Source organism: Notechis scutatus, chromosome Z (assembly GCF_049901735.1).
Source record: "Notechis scutatus isolate UNSWTSFEM ecotype Mainland chromosome Z, rNotScu1.2, whole genome shotgun sequence".
In the NCBI taxonomy this organism is placed as follows: Eukaryota; Metazoa; Chordata; class Lepidosauria; order Squamata; family Elapidae; genus Notechis; species Notechis scutatus.
In genome coordinates, this window is record NC_142025.1 from 45,955,332 (window position 1) to 45,979,878 (window position 24,547).

General features: G+C 42.0%; 1 protein-coding gene and 1 long non-coding RNA gene across 6 annotated transcripts in view; one reads left to right on the forward strand and one right to left on the reverse strand.

Annotated features, from left to right (window-relative positions):
- The window catches only part of LOC148128842 (uncharacterized), a 75,075-nt gene extending 59,876 nt beyond the window's left edge, over positions 1–15,199 (reverse strand). Inside the window, exon 1 of the long non-coding RNA XR_015746125.1 lies at positions 14,775–15,199. This is a non-coding gene — a long non-coding RNA (uncharacterized LOC148128842). The remainder of the gene's footprint in view (positions 1–14,774) is intronic.
- An 87-nt stretch (positions 15,200–15,286) lies between these two features.
- DNAJC1 (DnaJ heat shock protein family (Hsp40) member C1) overlaps positions 15,287–24,547 on the forward strand; it is a 137,919-nt gene continuing 128,658 nt past the window's right edge. For all 5 annotated transcript variants that reach the window (XR_015746124.1, XR_003371607.2, XM_087948324.1 and 2 more), the window contains exon 1: positions 15,287–15,544. Coding sequence is in view for 3 of the 5 variants with exons in the window: in XM_087948324.1 (XP_087804450.1) it covers positions 15,365–15,544 (180 nt within the window). In the remaining 2 variants the exon portion in view is untranslated. The remainder of the gene's footprint in view (positions 15,545–24,547) is intronic.

Here is a 24,547-nt window from a genome sequence, read left to right on the forward strand (position 1 = left end):
GCTCTTCAGATGACTCCGCTCAACCTCCAGACAGTCAGGTGCAACCATTGAGGGTCCGGATGTTGAAGGGGTCCTTGGGTTAACAAGACCCTGTTTGGCGGAATTCTCCATGGTGGTGATATAGATAGACTGCGGAGGTCTGCAAACCATGGCCATCTGGGCAGGTAGGGAGCTACCAGAAGCAGTTCCGCCCTCTCGTCGAGCAGCTTCTAGATGACCTTGGGGATCACTGGAAGTGGTGGGAATGCGTACAGAATCCCCAGGGGCCAACAGCAATGGAGCGCATTGAAATTCTCCACTCCTTGCAAGGGGTATCTGGAAAGAAATCTTGGGAGCTGAGCATTGAGGGGCGAAGCGAACAGGTCTACTACTGGCTGCCCAAATGTCTTGACCACCTCTTGAAAGAGGGTCAGATGAAGGCACCACTCCGATGGATCTATTGTGGCCCTGCTTAGCCAATCTGCCTGTGTATTCAACAGTCCTGAAATGTGTTCTGCTCTGATGGAAATCAGGTTGCTCTCTGCCCAACGACACAAACGCTCCGCTTCTCGCATGAGGTGTTTCAACTGAATTCCCCCCTGTTTGTTTATGTGAGCTTTCACGGTTACATTGTCGGTCAATATTAATATGTGTTGGTTGTGTACCTGTGGAAGGAAGCTGCGGAGAGCCAGGTGTACTGCTCGAAGCTCCAGCCAGTTTATGCTGCGCGATCGTTCTATGGTTGACTAGTGGCCTTGGGCTGTGAGTGATTGAAAGTGAGCTCCCCATCCAATCAGGCTGGCATTCGTAGTGATGGTAAGTCTGTGGGGCTCTTTGAATAGGCAACTGTTTATGGCTGGTCTGGTCCACCAGAGGAGAGATATGAGGACTTGTGATGGAACTTTGACCTTGTATTTGTATTGCTTCGGCCGGTTCGCTGGTATGGGAGCAGGAACCACTGGAGGGATCTAGTGTGGAGCCGGGCCCAAGGAATAATAGATGTACATGAGATGATCTTGCCTAACAATTTTGATAGATCAGCTAGGGACAACCTCCTATGAACCCTGATCTCCTTAACTAATTGATGAATGCTGTTTTGTCTATCTGGTGACAGGAAAACTTTGCCTTCCACTGTATCTATGACTGCCCCCAGATGGATTAATCAAGTCGAAGGTGTTAAATGACTCTTTTCCCATTTGATTGAGAACCCGTGTAGTTGTAGGGAGTGTAATGTGGTCTGAGTATCTATGACTGATTGATGAACAGAAGATGACAAAATTAAGATATCATCGAGGTAGCACTGCAGTCGTATGGGGACACCCCGGAGATGAGCAACGAGGGCTGCGAGAACCTTTGTGAAGGTCCTGGGGGCAGAGATGAGTCCGAAGGGAAGAGCCACATATTCAAAATGGAGATTATTATAACAGAATCATAAAAATTTATAGTGGGAAGGCCGAATTGGAATATGTAAGTATGCCTCCATCAGATCTATAGATGGAAGGACGTCACCTTTTCTGATACCAAGTAAGATAGATTGTAGGGTGTGCATTTTAAATTTGCCATATACTAAAAATTGATTAAGGCGTTTCAAATCCAAGATTGCTCTCCACCCCCCTGAACTTTTGGGAACAATGAAAAGATGTGAATAGAAACCTTGCCCTCATTGGTCGGTAGCTACTGGTTGGATGGCTCATATGTCCAGTAGGTGCTGAATAGCTGTTTCCATAAGATTTTGTTTAACCGTATCTCTGGAAAGAGGGCATGACATAAAGAAGTCTGGGGGAGCGGACTGAAACTCCAGCGCAAGGCCGAATCTGATCATGTCTCTGACCCAGGAATCAGACGTTGAGGAGTCCCATTGGTCCACGAATAATTTAAGGCGGCCGCCAATGGGAGCCGGGTCCATGGGGTTATCTTGGACGCCGGAAAAATCTATTTCCCGCTCCTCGGAAGGATTTCTTGGGTTGGCCACCCCTTCTGTTCCTATTCCCAAAGTCTGACCTCTCTGGCTGTTGCCCTGGTCGGAAAGGTGGGGGTCTGGTATCTGTTGAGAATGGTCCCTGATAAAAGGACTGAAAGGATCCCCTCCGAAAGGACTGAGTGTTTCTAGGGTCTGACTTCCAAAAAAGGGAGGGTAAAATTTTCTTTTTGTTTTGAGTCTCGATGAGTAGTGGGTCAAGGGAAGGGCCAAACAGTCTGTCTCCCACTAGAGAAGATGAAGCAAGCTTGCATTTATGTTTAATATCCGCTTGCCAATTCTTTAACTATAGCAAGCATCGCGCTGTGACATGTGAAGTGATGGCTCTGGCTGAAAACTTAACTGCATGAAAGGCTGCGTCAGCTGAGAATTTGGCAGCTGCTATAAGCTTTGCAATGTCTTGGTGTGCTCTAGTGTTGGAATTGGGGACATGCTCCCGTAATAGCCGGAGCCATCTAAGGGAAGAACGGGTAAAGAAGGAAGCGGCCGTGGCCGCTCTGATGGCCCACGCATCAGACTGATGGGCCCTGCGTAGGGCTAGCTCGGCCCGTTTGTCCTCCGGCTTTAATGTCTCCAGCGCCTCCCTGGGAAAAGAGGACGAGGATCCTAATCCCACAATGGGTTCGTCTACCTCAGGAGTATTCAACAATTTTAAGAAATCTGGGGCCAAATTAAAGAATTTCCTGTTGTAACCAGTGGGGGCCGGGTACACTGCTGCAGAAGCCCACTGTTTCTGTACCAGGTCTGCAAACATGTGAGGGACTGGAATCATGTCTGCCTCAACTACAGGTTGGGTGAAAATGAGATCCTCTGGTCCCTCGTCTGACGGAGTTGGAATGGTAGAAGGGGCCGGCTTGTCCAGTAGCGCAGTGTTTTTGGCCTTGAACAATAGAGATTTGAAAAGTTGTGGCCAGAACAAGCCTGTAAATACAGGTTGGTCAGGAATGAGGCCCTCATCCTCAGACATCCCCCTTCCTAAGGGGTCTGCTTCTGACATGGCCGGGTCAGTATCATGCATTGATTCTGATTCACTCTGGTCCATGTGCTCAATGTGTTCCACCTTCCGCGTTCTCCTCCTGCTCCTCCTCCTGTGGCTCCTGTAGGAGCATACCCCCTTGACACTCTACCTGGGTATAGTGTAGCTCTGACTTGGCCAATGACCGAACGGATTGCGAATCATACTCAGCGAGTGCGGGATGATCCCTGGTCAGAACCACATGTTGCAGGCCTACTGCGATTCCCTGACGGATAGCCATCTCCATCCAGGTCTTCATTTGCTCTGGCACATCGTCTGGAAGAGATTGTTCCTGTCAAAGACCGGCAGCCGTTGGTGTGAACGTCGCTTCAGGTATTCTTCGCATGGTTGGTGATTGAGCTGACTGGGCCTATTGACTCGGGGAGCCACGCTGCGCCTGGATGAGAGGGAGAGATCTAGGGGGGTAGGAGGGAGGAAAGAGGATGGCTCTGGAGTATGGGGTGAGAAGGCTTGAGAGGTCCTGTGTGCCTCCCGTGTGCACTTATCTATTTGTTTCTCCAGTGCCTTGTGGTGCCTGTTGGCATCCTTTTGTGATGCCTTAGAAGTCCCCCCCTTTTTTTTGCTTAGGATTGTGTTGAGATTTGGACTTGCCCCTTGAAGTTGAGGAGTGTGAACCACTACCCCCTGCCATTGTGATTGTGGAAGGACCAGTACGCTTGTTATTTAATGCTATATTGTGTAGGCAGTTGGCGCTCCGAGGGACCTGGCCAAGAATGGACAGGATGCCCTGAAATCAAATCCCCCATTTTTTTTAATATGGATATCTGCTTCAAAATTGAGTAGTATCTCAACAAATAATTTATTATTGTTATGAAATTGCAAGTATTATTATATTGGTATGATTAATATTATCAGAGCGTATGGGTATGCAAATATATATCAAATTTGGATGTCCCAATCAGCCAAATTGAGAATGCCTAGCAGGCCAAATAATCACTCACAGGCCTTCAACAGCTTTCCTGCACAGGCGGATGCTGGCCTAGGTGCTCGCTGTTGTGCCGCTGGATAGGGAGAACTCTTAGGGTTGAGCCAACAACACAAATTAACAAAAGCCTCAAATATGTTAGAAACGAGGTTGTAATGATTCCTTGGGGTATTTTGTTTTAAAAACCCCTTCAATCCGGAATAAGGATTACCTCACACAGTCTATTGAATTAGCACTCAACACGGCCACGCGGTCCCTTTACAGTAAAAAAATGGTGACCAGACATTATTTGTGGTGCGCGCGCCAGCAGCAATCTCCCGCCAAGAAAAAGGGATAAGCTCCAACAGCCTTCCCTTAGGGCTAAACTGGTGGGGAGGGGTGAAATAACAAGGCGATTACACCTCCACCCCCAAACGGCGTTCTTGGGGGAAAAAAGAAACTGCGATATGACTCAGGAGAGAGCGGGGAAAAAAAAGCCTCGCCGTTTAAATGATAAAGTGGCTTGGCGATCGTAATGGCAAGGGTAGGGCTAGCGGTTGGGGGTGCGAAATGAAATCGAAGCCCCCCTGCACTTAGGAGTGCAAGGAGCGCTTCCTGATAATGTGATCCCCGGCGGCCAGATGGCAAGGGCAGCGTCGGTAAGAAAAGAACAATTGATTATCTGCAAACCTTAAAGAGAATTATCCTGTTTCGGCCAAGGATTAACGAGAAGCACTGCCTATTTCTCATGAGGCTGAGCCAAAACTGGGGAACGCTGGGGGAGAGTCCCATGGAGGAGGAGGAGCGTTCTGCAAATTAAGCCCAGCCTAGATAAGCAGAGACTGAAGCACCTCCCACTACTGGATGCTCTGAATAGCTCGTGGGAGAAGATACATTCCTGAAGAATCATAAGGTATAACACTTAATATAATCATAAGGTTCAAATAGGCAATCAAATCATACTAGGAAACAGTCAATAAAAATCATAAGGGTACAGGCAACAAAGTTACAGTCATACAATCACAAGTGGGAGGGGAAGGGTGATAGGAGTGATGAAAAAATTAATAGTGATAGTAATGCAGACTTAGTAAATAATTGGAAAAGTGTTGTGGGAATTATTTGTTTAGCAGAGTGATGGCGTTTGGGAAAAACTGTTCTTGTATCTGGTGTGCAGTGCTCTATAGCATTATTTGTTTAGCAGAGTGATGGCGTTTGGGAAAAACTGTTCTTGTATCTGGTGTGCAGAGCTCTATAGCATCATTTTGAGGGTAGAAGTTGAAACAGTTTATGTCCAAGTTGTGAGGGGTCTGTAAATATTTTCATATCCCTCTTTTTGACTCATGCAGTATACAGGTCCTCAATGGAAGGCAGGTTGGTAGCAATTGTTTTTTTCTGAAGTTCTAATTATCCACTGAAGTCTGTGTCTGTCTTGTTGGGTTGCAGAGCCAAACCAACAGTTATAGAGGTGCAGATGACAGACTCAATAATTCCTCTGTATCAGCAGCTCCTTGGGCTTTCTGAGTTGACACAGAAAGAACATTCTTTGTTGTGTTTTGATGACGTTTTGATGTTAGGTGTCCATTTTAGGTCTTGTGATATGAGAGAACCTAGAAATGTGGGAGGTAGTGTGGGAGGGTTTCTCCTAAATCCAAAGAGATTGTATGACAAAGATTGGAGGGGGCATAGGCACTGGCTGCAAAAGTCCTTCAGGCTTCTGATAGAGGGGTTTGGCCCACCTGGATGTGTGGCAAGAGATATCCCATATTCTTTGATGCCTGTAGCCATCTTAGGCCACCAAAGTCCCTCAATGTTCTGTGCAGGATTTTGAACATCTGCCATGCCCAGCCATTTGATTATAATGGCAAAATTATAGTACTTCTTCCCTGCATGGGGGAAACTATTATTCTGCCTTTGTGTTCAGGGCATCTGCAAACAGATTTATAGTACCTGCTGGGGGTCTCCTTGAAGTAATCTATCCTGGTCTATGAGAAGCAACCTAGTTGTTGCTGTGTCTTTATCTTTGTAACTAAATCCTGGTGCAATTAAACAGCCCCCAACCTCCCAGTGGTTGGTAGTGATTGGTGGAGCTGGAAATTGAAAGGTTGTGGGGTTTTATTGTTTTTGGAGTCTCTTGAACAAGGGAATATTATAGTTTGTAAGAGAGCACATCTGGCATTAAGTTCTTGGAGCCTGGGACATATTTAACATAAAAATCAAAATGTGAGAATTGGCTCCATTTGTTTGTCTGAGTGAAAATGGCTTGGATTTTTGCAGGATGTGTAGATTCTTGTGGTCAGTAGTGACTTCTGTTAGAAAGGAAATGCCTTCTAGGAAGTTTCTCCAGTATTGGAATGCTGATTTATTTGCAAGGGATTATTTATTAAAGATATCATAATTGTGTTCTGGACAGTCAGGGCTCTGGAGAAGAAGGGACAGGGCAAGAGGCTGTCTTTTGTGTTCCCCTCCTATAAAAGAACAGCTGTAATGGCAACATCTGAGGCATTGGTTTGGACAATAGATTTCTTTGGGTGCTGAAGGAGGGGATGGCAAGCAAAGAGCTGCTTTAACTCTTCAAATGCTGATTGACTGGAGAGATCCAAGCAAGTTTAACTCCCTTCTTCATCAGTTGCATCAGTGGTGTGGCTTTATGAGCAAAGCCTGGTATAAATTTTCTGTAGAAAGTAGCAAAACCCAGAAGCATTAGCTATCTTTGGGTGTTTGAGGAGCTTGCCAGTCTAGTACAGTTTGGATCTTTTGGGATCCAACTGAATGCCTCTTGTGAAATTATGATAGCTCAAGAAACCTATTGCTGCAAATCAAAGGCACACTTTTCTGGCTTGGCAAAGAGGTGGTTATCTCTTAGCCTAATGAGGACTGTACACAAGTGGTCTGTGTGCTGAGCTTCATTCTCAGAGTAGATTAATATATCTAAATATAAGACAACAAATTTATCTTGTAAATCTGCAAATATTTGATTTATGAATCTGGAAGATACGGCTTGGACATTACATAGTCTAAAAGGCAGCACTATGTATTCAAATTTGCTGTATCTGGTGTCACAGCAGGTGAAGTATTCATGGCCTTCTTTGATTTGAATGAGGTTGTAAGCATTGCAGAGCTCCAGTCTCAGAAAAATGCTTGCTTTCTGCAGTCTATCTAATAGGTCTGGAATTAACAGCAGTGGATAATTGTCTCTTACGATGAGATCATTACATTTAAAGCCTTGTAATCATGGACCACTCTCAGTGGGAGGAAGTTCTCATTGTTATTTGACTCACTGGGGTCTTACTTCTTGGGTATGAAGAAGGTGGGAGCCAAGGCAGGAAGCTGGAAGTGTCTTTTGCAAATTAAAGAGTCCAAACATTGTTTTAAAGTTACTAATTCTGTACAAGTAGCCCTTGAGTTATGACAATAGACCCCAAAATTTATGAAACACTTGTTAAATGAGTTTTGATCCATTTAATATTTCTTGTGGTAGTTGTTAAGTGAATCACTGCAGTTATTAAATAACATGGTTAAGTGAATCTGGTTTCTCCATTGATTTTGTCAGATCACAAAAAGGTGATCACATGACCCCAGGACACTGCCTCTGTCATAAACATGGACCAGCTGCTAAACATCTGAATTTTGATCATATGATCATGGAGATGCTGCAAAAACTGTTGTGTGAAAAACTGTCACTTTTTTCAGTGCCTTTATAACTTTGAACGGTCCCTAAATGAACTGTTGTAAATTGAAAACTATCTATAGTAAACATTGAGTATTGTTTTTTGGTGTGAATTTTAGTGCCAGGGACCAGATTTATGGTGCAATTGTAGTCTATATGTGGAGGGCCCAGGCTTCCTCCTCTCTGAAAACATCAACAAAGTCTGCATATTTAGTTGGCAGATTGGGAATCTCTCTGTGAACCTTTAGGGAAGGCTGATGAGAGACTTTGGAGGGCCGATTGCAATGAAAAAGGCATTCAGGATTTCCAAAGGCAATAGACTAGTCTTTCCACCTAAATAGTGTGGTCATCATGTTGTAACCAAAGGGGTTCCCAGCACTAGTGGAAGATCAATGTGTTCAGCTACGAAGAGGGTTAACTCTTCAGAATGCTATTTTGTTAACTTCAAAGGCACTGTGGCAGTAATGGGGCCCACTTTTAACATTTGGCCATCACTGGCAATGGACACTTCAGGGAAACCATGGAGATCTTAATCTTTTTGGGTGTGGCTAGACTTACAAAGTCAGAGGTTGAACCAAATTCTATCAAAACAGGGATGGTAGTTTCCTGACCACTGGAAAGTGTCAGGATAGAATCAAATTTTATTTATGTACCTGAGTTTGAAGGTAATTGAGCTCCGTTAGGTGTTTGGATAGTCCCCATGAGCTCATTTGTCTCACCTTGGGACATGTCCAGTTGGTGAGTAGTGGAGATATTGCTAGTCTGTCAGTTGCCTTTCCTGGGAGGTTTAGTAGGGCAATTCTTGACCATGTGGCCAGGCTCTCTGAAGTAGAAACAGAGGGCAACCTCTCTGTGCCTTTGCTGTTCTTTGGCTTTTTTGGCTGCTCCAATTTGCATCAGTTCTTAAGTGTCCAAATCAAGAGGTAAGGAGGCTAGAGGTAATGACAGAGGAAGTCAGCTTTGGTAGCGGTTGACAGGGGCTGCAAAAAAATGCTTTAAGTTCTGTGAATCAAAATGTGACCTAGGCTTCCCCAACAGCACGAAGCTGACTCCTCATCCCGATAAACCCCTTTTATTTAGTTTATAGCGAATTCCTCTCCAGCAAAGTCCCGGTCAACAGTCTTTCAAGATATTTCACAATTACAGACCTTTATCAGGCTTGGAGAGTTGCCAGGCCGATATCTTTCAGATGCCACACTGTAGCAGACAATACTTGGCAAGAATGCAGGGACAGATCTTCACCCAAATGAACTAATTATCTCCTGCAAAACTTCTCTCTTTTCACTCCTCTTTTATTCCCTATGGGAAGGGCCATTCACCATCCACCTGTGGCTTTACTCCCATTGACCCTTGTTCCTTGGCTGTTCCCTTCTTCTGGCAGCTTTGTGCGTGCGCACACTGGGAACAGGCTCCAGCTATTCTTCTGCTTCACTGATGTCTGACTCCAAAGGCAGCTGATAACTGTCAGATGGCCCTGGCTCCATCTCTGCCTCCAATGCAGAGCACTCATCAGTCTTCCCTAGAGTCCAGGACTGGCCCATGTTCCTCCCCAACCTCACTGTCTGAATCTGCTGCCAGCTCTGCTGACCACTGGTAGGCCACAACACAAGAAACAATTGCTATAGTGGCTATTAGAGGTCTTGTAGACCCTTGAGAATACCTTGTTGTATGATTATGGCCTTGTTAAGCTCCTTCTTGAATTATGCTCTTAAGGCTGTCTCATTCCAATCCAGATCTTCTGCAATTATCTTGAAATCTTCAATGTATGCTATCACAAAGTTGTTGCCCTGATGGAATTGGAAAATGTGTTGTCTGGCAGTTTCTTTCCGAATAGAGTCCAAAATACTCTCTAAATCTAGTGAGAACGTTTGGTTAACTACCTAGGGTGGGATCGTTGGTTTCAATCAGTGGAAGTGCCCATTTGGCAGCAAAGTCAATGAAAAGAATGAGGATGAGGGAAACTTTTGAACTGTCTGTTCGATATTCCCCAGGTTGGGTGCTGATGAACACATCACACTAGGAATGTTCTCATCTTATCAGGCTCACCAGTGAATCTTTGTGGAATCTTTATTGTCAGAGTACAACATATGTACAATGAGATTGGCTGAGCCTCCCTTCGAGCACCCCCCCCCCCCAATGATGGTAGGAGAGTGAAGAAGTGCTGACCGAAATGTGAGTTGTCCCTGAGAATTTTCCTCACTCTTCTAAGGCAGCGAGCCCGAGCGATGTCATTTAGTGGTATCAGGGAACAGCCCATGATGTTTTGTGCTGTGCTCACCACCCTCTGTAATGTCTTTCTATCCACGGCTGTCAAGCCAGCATACCACTCCGTAATGTAATATGTGAGGACGCTTTCTATTGTGGACCAGTAAGAGGAGGTCATCAGTTGTTGTTCCACTTTATTCCTTCACAAGACCTTAAGAAAATGGCCACCTAGTTGTGTTGATTTTCCAAGTAAGAGCTTCGCTGAGGTAGACTTGGTGTTCTGCATATTAATATTTGGATGGCATAAAGCAGACAGATCAACTCCACAAAGCATCCATACAAAGTCTTTTTAATTGGTTCATCAGGCATCCTGTCAACTCACATTTATGATGAGGTTCTTCTTAATGTCCAATCCTTTGCATATCGGAATTGTGGTGTAGAAAGATAATAAACTCTCATCCCCATGATGATGATTAAAACAGCTGCATGGTAATGGCTTCAGGCAAGAGTGAGGGAGCCTCCCCCAACCCAATAAGGGTCAACTTAGTGACCAATCAGGATTACAGATGTGACCACATGACATGGACTACATTTCCCAGGATACCTTAACTACATTTACCACGATACATTTCCTTAAGGAGACAGCTCTCAAATCCTAACTAACTATCCGAAATCCCACTAACTCTAAACTGTCTTGACAGCACACTCCCCGCCTGGAATTGTAAATTCCACTAAGTAAAGAGCAATTAACTAAGATAAACAGTAAAGAGTAATACTAACTGAATAGCAGATAACTATATAACTAAAATAAACAGTTAGCTATATAACTAAAGGAAACAGTGAATAGCAATAAAGCATCAAACAAACCAAAGCATGCAAAGCTTGAGGTTCAATCTTCAAGCTCAGCCGTTCTCCACAGCAACACTAGGTTGGTGACCTGTCAGGTGTAGAACTTCTTGGTGCAAGTCTGCTGGTCACCTCTGATGGCCTTTTAGGGTGGACAGGTACTCTTGGTGCCAATGGTTAAAGTCTGATGGTTGCTTCTGGTGGCCTTTTAGGGTTGACAGGTACTCTTGGTGCCAATGGTAAAAGTCTGGTGGTCGCTTCTGGCGGCCTTTTAGGGTTGGGGCGGTACTCTTGCTTCCACGGTGTCAAAGGGCACCAGGAAGCTGTTGGAAAGGGTGTTGCAGAGGCATATGCCCGTATAGAGTGTCTTAGTGGAAGTCTGGTGGTTGTTGGAGACCGTTTAGGGTGTCCTAGCAAAAGTGTACTGGTCACCAGCGGCCTTTTAGGGTGGAAGGGCAATCTTGTTTTCGACGGTGCTAAAGGGTGTCGGAAGGCTGTCGGAATGGATGGTGCTAAGGCATCTGCCTGGGTTGGGGCCTGCATTCGATCAACACTGACAAGTCCTGAGATTCCCCAACCCAGGTCTGTCTTGAAGAGTGAGTATCTCGGGCCTCTGACTACTTCAGTTTGCGCTAAGGTGTCAGGGGCATCGAATCACAGCAAGAGCAAAATCTTGGCTTCAGGATCTAGGGCGGGAAATAGATGAGCCATATGCTTCAGGTGAGGTATGTTGCTAGCTACCTCTGGTGTTGCAATGCGGCTGCGGTCATCTGGTATCCCGTTCCATTCCAGCATGGGTGGCAGTAGGAACTGGGAATTTCCATCTAATGACTCTAATACAGAGTCCAGTAGCTTCCCTCCCCTCCGTGCATCTTGGTGCGGTGCACATTGATATCATGAAGTGCACTTCTTCCTTCTGAATATCAAAGAGGTCGAAGAATGCAGAACTGGCTAGTGAGCGATCGCTTTGAGGATCCAGTATTACATACATCTTCACTGCTTCTTCTGGGTGTCCATCTGGGTATACTTTGGCTAAGCAGATCTGACGACACGGGCAAGGGATTGGTGTGCCATTGCACACCGCTATGCAATTGACACTCACCACTGGCTCTGGGTGTGCTTCTCTAGCACGTTGAGTCTCCTTGTTTAAAGGAGGACTATGAGATGTCTGCAGTGGATTGGCATCTGGATGCAGTGTGGTTGGGTGTGTCACTTTTGCAGATATTACATTGCACTTTGGCTGTGCAGTATTTGGGCGAGTGTTTGGATTTGCAACCCTTGTTGCAGAATTGGAGCTCTTTTATCAACTCTTTCCTTTTGGTCAGGGATTTCACTGCAAACCCGTGGCACCTGTTCAGTGAATGTTGAGTGTGGTGCAAAGGACAAAACTGGCTTCTCTTTGGAGTCAGAGAACTAAATTCGGTTGTGTCTGATGAGGTCTCTCCTGAACTGTGTACGGATGAGGAGTCAATCTCGGTTTTATGGACAATCATGAAGGGTTTTCCCCTTGCAGTGGGCGTAGGGCCTGTAGACGGTATATAGTTGCTGCCATTACGATGCAGCCGCTTCAATCATCATCATGGGGATGAGAGTTTATTATCTTTCTACTGTTCTGCATATCAATATTTGGATGGCATAAAGCAGACAAATCAACTCCACAAAGCATCCATACAAAGTCTTTTTTATTGGTTCATCAGGCATCCTGTCAACTCACATTTATGATGAGGTTCTTCTTAATATCTAATCCTTTGCATATCTGAATTGTGGTGTAGAAAGATAATAAACTCTCATCCCCATGATGATGACTGAAGCGGCTGCATTGTAATGGCTTCAAGCAAGAGTGAGGGAGCCTCCCTCAACCCAACAAGGGTCAATTTAGTGACCAATCAGGATTACAGATGTGACCACATGACATGGACTACATTTCCCAGGATACCTTAAGTACATTTACCATGATGCATTCCCTTAAGGAGACAGCTCTCAAATCCTAACTAACTATCCCAAATCCCATTAACTCTAAACTGTCTGGACAGCACACTTGGGGATGAGTGCGGTAGGAATAGGCAGTTATGACTAGATAGGTGGAGCAGGTGGTTGTAGTTTCAGAGGAATGTCTTGTTGAGTCCGGATCTGTATTTGCTGCAACATTTGTTGAAAATTGGCTGCAAGGTTCCTGATTTTGTTTTCAGTGCTGTCCTGGCATTTGCTGATAGACTGGAGGTTTGTTTGTCTGCTATTGCTGCAGCGTTGGGATCTGAGATCATGGCTAGGGTATTTCGGAGCTTGTGAAAATTTTTGGTGAAGATGAGTAATGTCGAGCACCAGGGAAATCAGGAGATTCAGGCAGTTTAAATGAGTATAAAGATTTATTGCAAGCTTAAGCTGTGTACAAGAATCTGAGCTACTAATAATCAAGGGAAATTATTAGGTGTTAAGATTTAAATTAGGCTGTACTTAGATCTCTTGAGGTGTGCAGAGACTCATGACTGATGATGCATTTGACCTCTCCTCTCCTACAATCACATTGCTTAATAATGGAAATCCTGGCATTCCTGTTTGTTATTAAGCAAGGATCATGAGTCGCTAAGTGAGACCCTCCCTTCAGTTTCCTATTGGCTTCCAAAAAGCAAAATCAGTGGGAAGGCAGTTCATATGGAGGCTGGTGGGCAGGTATGTGACTGCTATCCAGTGAAGGCAAGTCCTGGGGGATTGGTGAATTTTGGTGTAAGAGAAAGGGTTGCCTTCCACTGAACAAGGGAAAGTATGTGGATGGAGGGCAGCTATCCACAGAAGCAGAAGGTAAAAGATAGTTGTTGCTGAATGGGTGGGGGTATGAGTGACTTATTGGAGTGACTTGTGATCTGCCTTCCTGGACTCCTCATTGATTTTGTTTATTGGAAACTGGTTCGTAAAACTGTGGAACACTGCAATTTCTTTGGTCACAAAAGGTAGACATTTATTAGGTTTGATTCCTTATTTGAGATTAGAGAGAGTTCTTGAGTTACAATGCAATTAAAATGGTAATTTCTATTGCTAAATTATGCGGTTGTAATCTGCAATGTCACATGACCACAATTCCTGTAGTTCCCATTGCTAGTGTTAAACGTGCACCTCTTTGCAAAGTCCTGCCAGTTTCTAAAACCAAAATTAGTAGGGAAACCAAGAGGAAGTTGCAAGTCTCAGATACCTTGCAAGCAAGCCAACAGGCAAGTGCTCCTGCCGGGCGGCAAAGGGAGTGAGGGGGTTAGTACAATGGCCAGGAAGATGCTACACAGCTATGGTGGGGTTTGAAGTGGTTCTTGCTGGGTGAGAGAGGTTATGCGCGTGGGAAGTCATAAGCATAATGAGTCTTGGGATGGCTGCTGTTGGGTGGAGGGTGAATGAAGGTGCATGTTGGGTGGAGGGTGAATGAAGGTGCACAGATGGCTGTGGAGAATACCATGAGTGGCTGTAGTGGCATGGTGTAAGCACAACAACGCTCCGGAGGGTACACAGACTTACCAATTTGAAACCTTGCCTGCCAGTTTGACTTTGCTTGTGGCAAGCCAACAGGGAAGGTCACAAATAGAGATCACAGGACTGCAAGATGTTGCAGCTAGTTGCTCGTTGCCAAGTGGCCATTGCTATCATATGGTTATTTGACCAAGGGGTGCTGGGATGGCCAGAACTTCCAAGACCAATCATAACCATAACTTGTTGGGTAGTTATAATTTCAAACTGAATGATCACTGAATGAGTGATTGTTAACTGAGGACTTCCAGAGCTTTGGATAACAAAGTGTATAAATTCTTACAGTTCACTAGAATTTTTGACTTGTTTGTTGCTCATATCCAACCTTCTCTCATCTCACAGATGGCTTTAATCAATCATGGCTTCAAGGAAGGATACAATCCACACTGCAGAAGGCTGTGTCCAACAATGGGCTCAATATGATACCAGCTCATTTCAAAAGTTGGAGGTCAGCTTATCTGGATTCTGAGTGATTTTGCCCACCTAATGTGGCAAAAAAAATTTTTTACAGCAGACTTTCATATGGTTTGGTGAAGATCTTCAAGTCACCTTATAAAAGGTTTCTGGATAACACTTATGATGCAATTGGGACAGCAAAATATTTATTTTTGCCTCTTAAATTGTCACTGTGTAGCTGAAGAACTCTTACCAATGTTGGGTCAGGCTTGAAACAAATCCTTCTCCAGCAGCATTCCAGGTATCTGCCACATTATTTCTCCGAGATTCTCATCTTTCTGGTAACATATTTCAGACTAACAGATTATTGAAAATCATAAGCTTTCTTTAACTTCATCGGGTGCATGAAATGGTTACCCAGAACTTTTCCAGGATCGAATACGTACGTGCAAGTGGAACAGGGAATCCAGCAAGTTATCTCATGCGACTTCCAGTAGACTACAGGGTCGGTTTAGTTTACCACCCCGGAGGCCTCACTTCCAACCACCGCCCCAGTACCTTCCTTTTCTCCCAGCCTGGGCAGCCAAACGACAGCCTCTTTACAGGCCTCTTCCCGAGTCTTGTGGTTGTTCAGCTTCATGACGCACCGTATAACGATCGCCCATTGGCCGGGCCCGTCCTGGTTCTCCCTCGTGGGACTCACAGAGGGAGGAGCAGAACCGGCGTGGCGAGCGGAGCATGCGTAAGGCAGCCTCCTTTCTGGCCACGTCTGCCGGGTTGTGTTGTGTAGCTGCAGCGCAGCAGTAGCAGCTGCTCTGGGTTAAACTCAGCCTAGGATCGGGGATGCGGGAGAATCCTCTGGGCTGCCGTGCGCGCCCCTGGACGGGGTTGCATTGGCTGCAGCTGGTGGTGCTTGGTTTGCTCGTACTTCGTACCTTCGCCTGGGAGAGCGGCGACTTGGAGCTCTTCGACCTCGTGGAGGAAGTCCCGCAAAACTTCTATGCTTTCCTCGGCGTTGAGCAGGTGAAGAGAGAAGCGCGTCTAGGCTATTCGTGGCTTTAGGCTGGGCCTTGGAAGTTCCTTCGAGTCCCGGGGCGCCTAGAGGCACTGGAGAGACCAAAGCGGGTTCTGGGGCTTCTCCGCGGGACATGGCCTGCAATGTCTCTGGTATTAGACCACAAGTCTGTGGTTTCTTGTAACAGAGTGGGATCTTTAAAGTTGCTTTTTAACAAGCTCAACAATAAGTCTTCTGGAACTTTTCGTAGCTCATGTGCCCCACCCTGTAGCTGAACACTACTGAAAGGTGTTGGATTGAAGAAGGCCAGTGTTTAGTACAAGGGTCTTCAAACTCGGCAAGTTTAAGACTTTGTGGACTTCAACTCCCAGAATTCCTGAGCTTAACATGACTGGAGGAAGAATTCTGGGAGTTGAAGTCCACAAGTCTTAAAGCTGTCAAGTTTGAAGGCCCTTGGTTTAGTAGGAAGACATCATGTGTTTTTTTCCTGTTTATGTTTCCATTCACTGTATCCTGGCTCTTCTGATATTCTGTATACTCTGGTTTAATTGATTTCTTACTATTCAAACTTTCAGTGGTATTGCTGGTATTACTAAATGCAGAGTTTTCACTTTTTCTTGAATACTGGGACCAAATACAGTGTTGACCTTGAGTTACGACCACAATTGAGCCCAATATTTTTGTTGTTAAACAAGACATTTGTTAAGTGAGTATTGTCCCATTTTATGACCTTTCTTGCTACAATTGTTAAGTGAATGACTGCAGTTCATTACTTAGTAACCTGGTTGTTAAGTGAATCTGGCTTCCCAGTTGACTTTGCTTGTCAGAAAGTCGCAAAAGATGATCACATTACCTTGGGAAATACCAGCAGTCATAAATATGAACCAGTAATCAAGCATCTGAATTTTGATCACATGGTCATGAGGATGCTGAAAAGATCATAACTAAAAAACAGTAATAAATCTCTTTTTTTCAGTGCCATTGTAATTTTGAATGATCACAAAATGGACTGTTGTAAATTGAGGACTATATCAGTTTTGCCATTTTTACATACATGTCAAAGTGTAGCTGTCTCCACTTACCCCTTTCATATATTATCCCACCATTTTATTTATACATCACTGCAGTTTCTGCAGTTTACAGAATATAATGAAGTACAATAACATAGTAATATAAAACATAAACAAAGCTGATATGCTTATTTTTGAATGACTCTGCTCACTGTTAGCAAAGGGGGAGATGAATAATATTATTAATTATATTAATAATATTGCTCTATGGAGCAAGCTTGTTAGTGTCTTTAAGTTTATAACCTGCCCATCCACTGAGAACAACTTCGAAGGCTGGTCTCCCGAACTATTAAATGAAACTTGGACCTAATGCCTTTCCTGTTATCCTGTTTTGTAACTATCTAGAATTTCTTGTTCAAAGTTGCCTTCTGTTTTGAATTCCTTGATATTAGATTTAATGATTTTTTTTGTTTCCATACCTGGCTTTCGTACATAGTGCAATGGTTGCTGATTGTTTGGATATGGTTTCATTGATTTTATTTTTGATTTGATATTCTGCTGTTTTGTGTACTTTGACTACAGGTTACCATAGCCTGAAAATTGGATATAAATAAATACATAGCAAATGTGAAAGCTTTGGACCTGATTAGTTGGTGGTGAAACTGAAAGTTAAAAGGATTAAGGATTAACTAAATAGTGTTGAAGTTTGGGTTTATTGCTCTGAAAAAGATTTGTTATGTTGATATTTCTTAGAGAAGGGGATAGGAAAAGCTTCATCCAAACACTATGCCAATTTGTGAAAACTGCCAGTTTCTATTGTTTAAATTAGGATTTTTAAGTGAATTTTATCATATGAAGTAGTAGTATGAAACTGGAATTCTTGACAGATTACCATTAAACTTAATCGAAAACTGAATTAAAATATAACATTTATGCTCTTTCCCTTTTCTTTCTAAAAACCTTTTTAGTGGTTAAGTAATTGTTTTACTACTTTAAATATGTGATATTTCATCATTACAAAGAAAATAATGGAATATGTTTATGAGGGGGAATTCTACTGGGACTAGCCAGCCCCACGGTATTGTGGGCCTCTGAATCCCCCATGTAAGGTGTTATCCATGTCCTTCTTTGGGCACCCAATATGGCTTGTGTGGCTACATTCTGCACCAGTTGACACTTCCAGATACTTTTCAAGAGTAGCCTCATGTAGAGCACATTGCAATAGTCTAATCGGAAGATAACCAGGGAATGAGTGACCAAATGAGTGGCCTTCCTGTCCAGGAAGGGGTATAATTGGTGCACAACACGGAAATGGGCAAAGGCCCTCCTAGTCTCAGCTGCCACCTGCTTTTCAAGCAGGAGTCATGAGTCTAAAAGGACTTCCATGTTACGCTCTGTCTAGAATAGAGTAATCCCATCCAGGACCAAAGATGATAAACTCCTGTATACAACGGGACCAACTCACAGCCATTCTATCTTACAAGGGTTCATTTTAAATCTTCATTTATTTCACTTTGCATTTTGTTGAATTGTTCAGATCCTACTTTTGAAAATGTCCTTAAAATTAAAATGTCCCTAAATGTGTCGGTTTCCTTAATATTGTACAATTAAATGACCATAAATCTTTGTAAGTGGGAAATGGAGTCCAGTATGAATTTATATGGACATTGCTGTACAATTTTCTTCAGGTTTAGAAATAGATGTGCTTTCTTTATGCAGTGAGATTTATGTATACATTTATTTACTAGATTTTTGTGACTACCCAATTCACAGATGATATGGTAAAGAAAACTACTTAGTATTAGATTCAGGTGGATGGATTTAAATACCTTTAGGAATCAATATGCGGTGCAGTTATAGCAACTTTTCAGCAATCTTTTCTAATTTTTGTTTTGTATAGTTCCATTTTATTTATTCCATTCAATCTGTATAGTCTCTCATCTTACTATATGACTCTGACTGCCTTATAAGAGAAAACTGTATAGATATATAAATAGCATTCAAAACAAAATGATTAATCAAAAAAATATAAAAGACCAGGAGAGTGCCAAACACAATTCACAAGCAATATTTTAATATTGATAGTATAATATTTTTGTAATACATCCTGTGTCAGTGTATCACTATCTTGGGCTTATGTAGAATTTTAAAAACATGTAATGATGCTGATCTGTGATCTAGCACATAATACTAACTGAAAGGAAAATGGGTAAAGTTACACATTTCCTATAGCCCCCCCTCCCCAATTGCTTATAGAGCCCCTCTGACTGTTCATTTGGATAGCAGGAAGGACGTACATTCAGAAAGACTGTAGTGTGGCTATCTACCAGTTTTTTATTTTTGGGAGTGTAAGTGAACCCTTAAGCGTTCCTGAAAATATGGTATTTTGCAACAGATGCTTCTCTCTCACTCATACTTTTATACCTAGCAGAAACTTTAGGCATTTAATAAAAGCAACCACATGAAACATTAAAACAATAAACAGTAACGCTAAAATTAATTAAAAATTAAGGAGGAGGTGGAGTCTTCTCTTACGGTAGTTCATTAACCACCTCCAGAATGACATCCTCCATTGCGGCCCCGGGCCAGGTTTTCAGTTCCTTTAGGAAGGCCAAAAGGGTCAATACAGATTTTATCTTGGGAAACACAATTGTCCGGGGGTGAGAGCTATGGCAGAAAAAGACCCTACCAGCCACAGTTCCTTGACAGGTTCCATAGCGCCCCACTCTGCAGTGAGATAGTTCCTGAGGTAATCTGACCCATGCCCTGAAGAGCTTTAAAGGCAATGATTTCAATTGGGCCTGGAAGCAAACTGGCAAGTTGTGCTCCCAAGAACTGTCCATGTAATTGAATTCTGTGCTAGCTGCAGCTTCCCGATACTGTTCAAGAGTAGCCCCATATAAAGCACGTTCTAGTAGTCCAGGCGTCAGAAGATCAGGACTTGAGTGACTGAGCACAGGAATTCCTGATCCAGAAAAGAGAACAACTAGTGCATGACACGAAGTTGTGCAAAAGTTCTACTGCTATCTGCTCATTGAGCAAGAGTTGCAAGGCCAGGAGAATCCCCAAGTTATGTACCAAGCCTGTCTGGAGCAATGCAACTCCATCCAGAACTAAAGATATTAAATTCCTAGATCCCATTCAATTTTACCAAGGTTCAGCCAAAGCTAGTTGTCCCCCATCCAGACCCCCAAAGACCCCAGGGCAGCAACAGGATATCTTGAGTCACCGGAGATTTAAAGTTGAGATAATCAGCATACTGATGCTAATTTATTCCATGGTAACAAATGATCTCATACAGTGACTTAATGTAGATATTAAAAAGGAGTGGGGAGAATACTGACCCTTGCAATACATCATAAAGGAGTGACCATGAACTCGATTTCTCACTCTCTATCAACACCAGGTAGGGCTGGCGTTGAGAAAGGAATGCAGACTGTGCCACCCAGCCCCAAACCTCGTAGCCGACCCAAAAATATACGATAGTCAATGGTATCAAAGGCTGCTGAGAGGTCAAGGAAAGCAAGGAAGGATGCACTCTCTCCAATATGCTCTCACCGGATTTACTATGCAGGATGATTGGGTAAAGGCTCATTTTTAAAAAATTGTAATAAAGAAACCCTAGGAGGCATAGAACCTTGTAGGGCAAAAATGGGTCTTCCTGGATGAGTCAGTGCTCTCAGATATCCTGAATGGAACACTGGGATTGGGAAATTTAGTATTTATTACCATGAGTTAGTTAGCATGACCAGTGATCAAGGATATTGGGAACTGTAATTAAAAATGATGTTTTTGATCCTGTCCTAAGCAATTCTTGACAGGTATCTAAATTGGACTTATCCTGAAAGAAAATATCTTTATAAATGATATTTTAATTTGTAAAATAACTTCTGAACAGTACATGTAAAAAAAATAATCTTGAATTTTAAATAAATAATCATTCACTGAGCTCATTTCATTGACCATAGAACAGGATTGCCTCTGATTAATACTTGGTTGAGAAACCATTTGGAATGCCAAGAGTTGCAGATCAAATTGGGAAATCAGAAAATATTCTGCAAGAAGACAATGCTTAAACCACATTCATATTGCTGCTTCACCTGTGTCCAAATAAGTTACCAGAAGTTGAACTTGACTCAAAGAAGAGTTTATTTCTATGCAATAAAAAACCCAGAACTGCTTGGTCTTTCACACTCTTATTGTGCTTGCTCAGACAGCAGGGATTGAACAGTTCTTGAGTGTACTGAATGAATAACCTTCAATAGAACTAGACTGAAGTACCAATTATTGTAATTGTAAATTTCTCAAGCCTCCTGCTAAGTTACTTTGCATGAAATTTTAATTCTCAGGGTCTGAACCAGTGTATGAAAAACTCAGCAGGGTTCCTCCCCCCCTTTTGTGTTCCAAATTCATGAAAATGGATCGATTTCTTAAATTCTTCAATGCCTATCATACCCATTGATGCTTTTTTATTTAAGAAGGAGATTAATAGTACTCTGGTACATTATGGTAAATGTTTTATTATATATTTAGAAGTCAGCATTTGCAATACAGATGAATATTTTATGCTATGGTTCTTTACTTCATCCTGGACTTATTATAATGACTGAAACCCGAACTGCAAAATGTCTCACAATGAAATGTTGGTCTACTTTTTCCCCCGTCCCATATTCAGAAAATATAAGGTCAGAAGATGCACTAATTTTTTAACAAGGCCAATACTTGTAAACTTATTTTCTTCTATTCTGCATAGTCTTGTATAGTAGATGTATGTTTTTCTTTATAGAAATACGCACAACATTGAAGACTAGGACAATACACATCTATACATGCTTGTTGATTTAGCAGAATTGATTTTTAAAACACCAGATGTTTGTGCTGCTTTTTCTACCAACTATTGTTAGTCAAGACAGACTTTCAGTGAGAAAAGAGCCCTTTCCAAAGCAAGTTGGTAACTGCTTCAATCCAATATTAGAGTTGAAATATATCTGCTGTTATGTACTGAGAAAGATGAATACCAAGGTATGATTGTGATTTTTATACAGTATCTCACTGATTCTAGAAACAAAGCAACCTATTACATTGCTGTTATTTATTTAAAGCAGCTTGTCTTATGTGCAGTTACTAAAAACAAGATAGCTTCATGCATTTAACCAGTGCTTACCACGATTGGTAGGATTATCACATTCTGTGTCTGTGAATTCCTCCAATTAAATGTGTGAAAGAACCAGTGCTTTGGGGTTTTGACGAAAGGCAATGGTATTGGTACACGTATGAGTAGTTGCCTAGCAACTGCCTGCATGAATCCTCTAATTCCACCCTTGTATTATTAGAGCTTGTTTCATGTTCACAAGACATGGGAAACATACACTGGTCCAACTTGAAAAAGATGCTTGCTTGAGTTGACAGTCTGCTTGGATCATTTTTTTAAAAAAAATATGAGTCACTATAATTCATTATTAGCACAAAGAAAGTGTTTTCTCATCTTTCCTTTTGAATTGTGTATAATTTGTTCCTATTCTTTGCTATTTTTTAAGACCCAATGGAAGTGATTGCCGATAAAACGGGGTTTCAGTAAATACAGTTTTCAAATACTACACAGTACACATTTTCTGCCAGAGTTGGGTGTGGGGAGATAGCTTTTAAAAATTTGCTTTATGGATCCTGATGCCATGAATTAAGGAGAAGTGCACAAGGATGGATTTTTCTCCATCTTACTGTGCTGCTTTTAGGCAGGACTATGAGAAGCAAAGAACATTTTTTTTTTATTTTATTTGCAATATCTATCATGAACTATATTACTACATTAAACGGTATGGTTTAACTAATCCGAAGCACATTTAAGAAGCAACCGTTATTGATTGCTGATCTAGCTGAGGCCTCCTTAAGAGAGAATGTGGTCCTGTTGCTCAGCTTTTCTCATTGTACCTCTCATTGGTCAGCTTTTGAAAATTTGCTGCAAATAATACAACTGGAAGATCATTTTTCTACAGGGAAATTGATGCTGGGGGGATTTAAACTTTTTACTCCGCTACTTTTTCTTTTTTATGCTACAAATTTTATCCTTGGAAAAGACTGATGGGAGAGAAGTCATTATTTTAAAAATGGAAGTAGAGAAGCTAAATGATGATGATTTTATTCCAGGGCATCAATGACATTAATAGAACTTGAAGTCTCTCAGCCTCTAACCTGAACACTTTCAAACATATTAATTCCTCATATTTCTTTCCATTTATGCTATGCAATAATGGTTTTCACCCAAAAATATGTTGATGTTGCCATACTAGACAAGATACATTTCCATTTTCTACTAGTGGCAACATAACTTCCATCATGGAGATATGCAGCCTGAAGATGCTGTTTTAATAAAATCTAACAAAGATATAAGAATAGTTGTTCTTAATCATGCCAAGGATTTTGATAGTGTTCTATTATCCATGGTGACCAATCGTACACCTTTAGGAACATTATAAACAAAATATAAAGATACTGACAGTAAATATTAATCAAGATTACTTTATTGATTAGCCCATGGGCCATATCAAAATACAGAGTTCCAAACACAAATTACTAATAAAATCCTATAAAAACAATTTAAAATAAAATTGGAGTTAAAATACAATAATTTGATATATAGATAAGTAAAATAAGATAAAATTATATTTCAGTATCAGCAGTAAATATGAGATAAATGAATACATCTCTATCTCCCATATAAGGAAACGCTTCCTTTGGTCTAAGCTGAATCTCATGTAGTATCATTGCATTAGTTGCAAATTCTGATATTGTGAGAGAACTAGAAAAAAATGGCTATTCGCTTTCTCCACATAGTGCAAAAGTTTCAAGAATTTCTCTATCTTAACTGCATGCTGTATTTTCTATGGGAGTTTTTCCTTTCTGCATTCTTCTTGGCAGTGATTAGCAGTACTCATTAGCATACAAAGAAAGGCTCTTTTTGAATAGCCCCTGCTTTCTGTTTGATTAGTCTACATGAGAGAGGGCCTTTATAAGTTGCCCCAACTATAAGTTGCTTGGGATTTCCTTCCTAAGGTGACATGTACCTAGTCTTCCCAATTTAGTCGAGTGCTTAGAGTAGAAAATAATGGAAAAGATGTTCCTTTTGTTTAAAGGTGCTGTTAATTGAATTTCTAATTGGTCTACATGGTTAAAAAAAGAGGAAAATACATAATAAGTGATGTGCATTCAGCCTTACAGACAGCTGTCTTGCCTTGTTGAGACCTGTTGTTTGCATATAACGTGGTGGTGAACCTGTGGCATGCCTGACAGGTGGCGCGCAGACCCCTTTCTGTGGGCATGTGAGCCATTGCCCCAGTTCAGCTCCATCGTGGATGCATGTGCGCCTCCCACCAGCCAGCTGGTCGTTGGGTCTCTGCCACGCATGTATTGCATTTTGGGGATGCACAGGCACGCGGTGCCGAAAAAGTTAGCCATCACTGGCATATAATATTTGTGAGTGCATTCCTTTGGAAATTGATAAATTTAAAAAAATCTTTGAAGTTAGAATTCTTTGCTATATCATAAGTTCCAATGTAATGAGTTTTTATTAACTTATACTGAGTCTCATTTATATCTTTATTGGCTATTAAATATCATTTTAGCTTCATTTGTGAGCAAGATAAAACATTGGAATAAATATTGTGTTTAACATATGGATGCAAAGAAAAGAATGACCTCTATCAATTGCATTATGATTTAAAAAAAGCTAAGATTAGTATTATGGGTTAGTGATTTTATTTTCAATATGCAGCTTAAACATGGTTAAACAGAACTTTTTGAACTACTGAAACTTTCAACTTTACTCCTAGGGCATTGTTACATATTGGTATCTCTAGTTGTGCAGTTAAACTATGTATAAAGAGATTAATTTTTAAAGAATCAGTTTTGACTTCTTACCACTTGATGGCAGTGAAGGAGCTAAAGTTGGTAGGAAAAGTTCAGCCAAGATTCTTTTATGGATTACAAAATGTGGACCTAACAAAG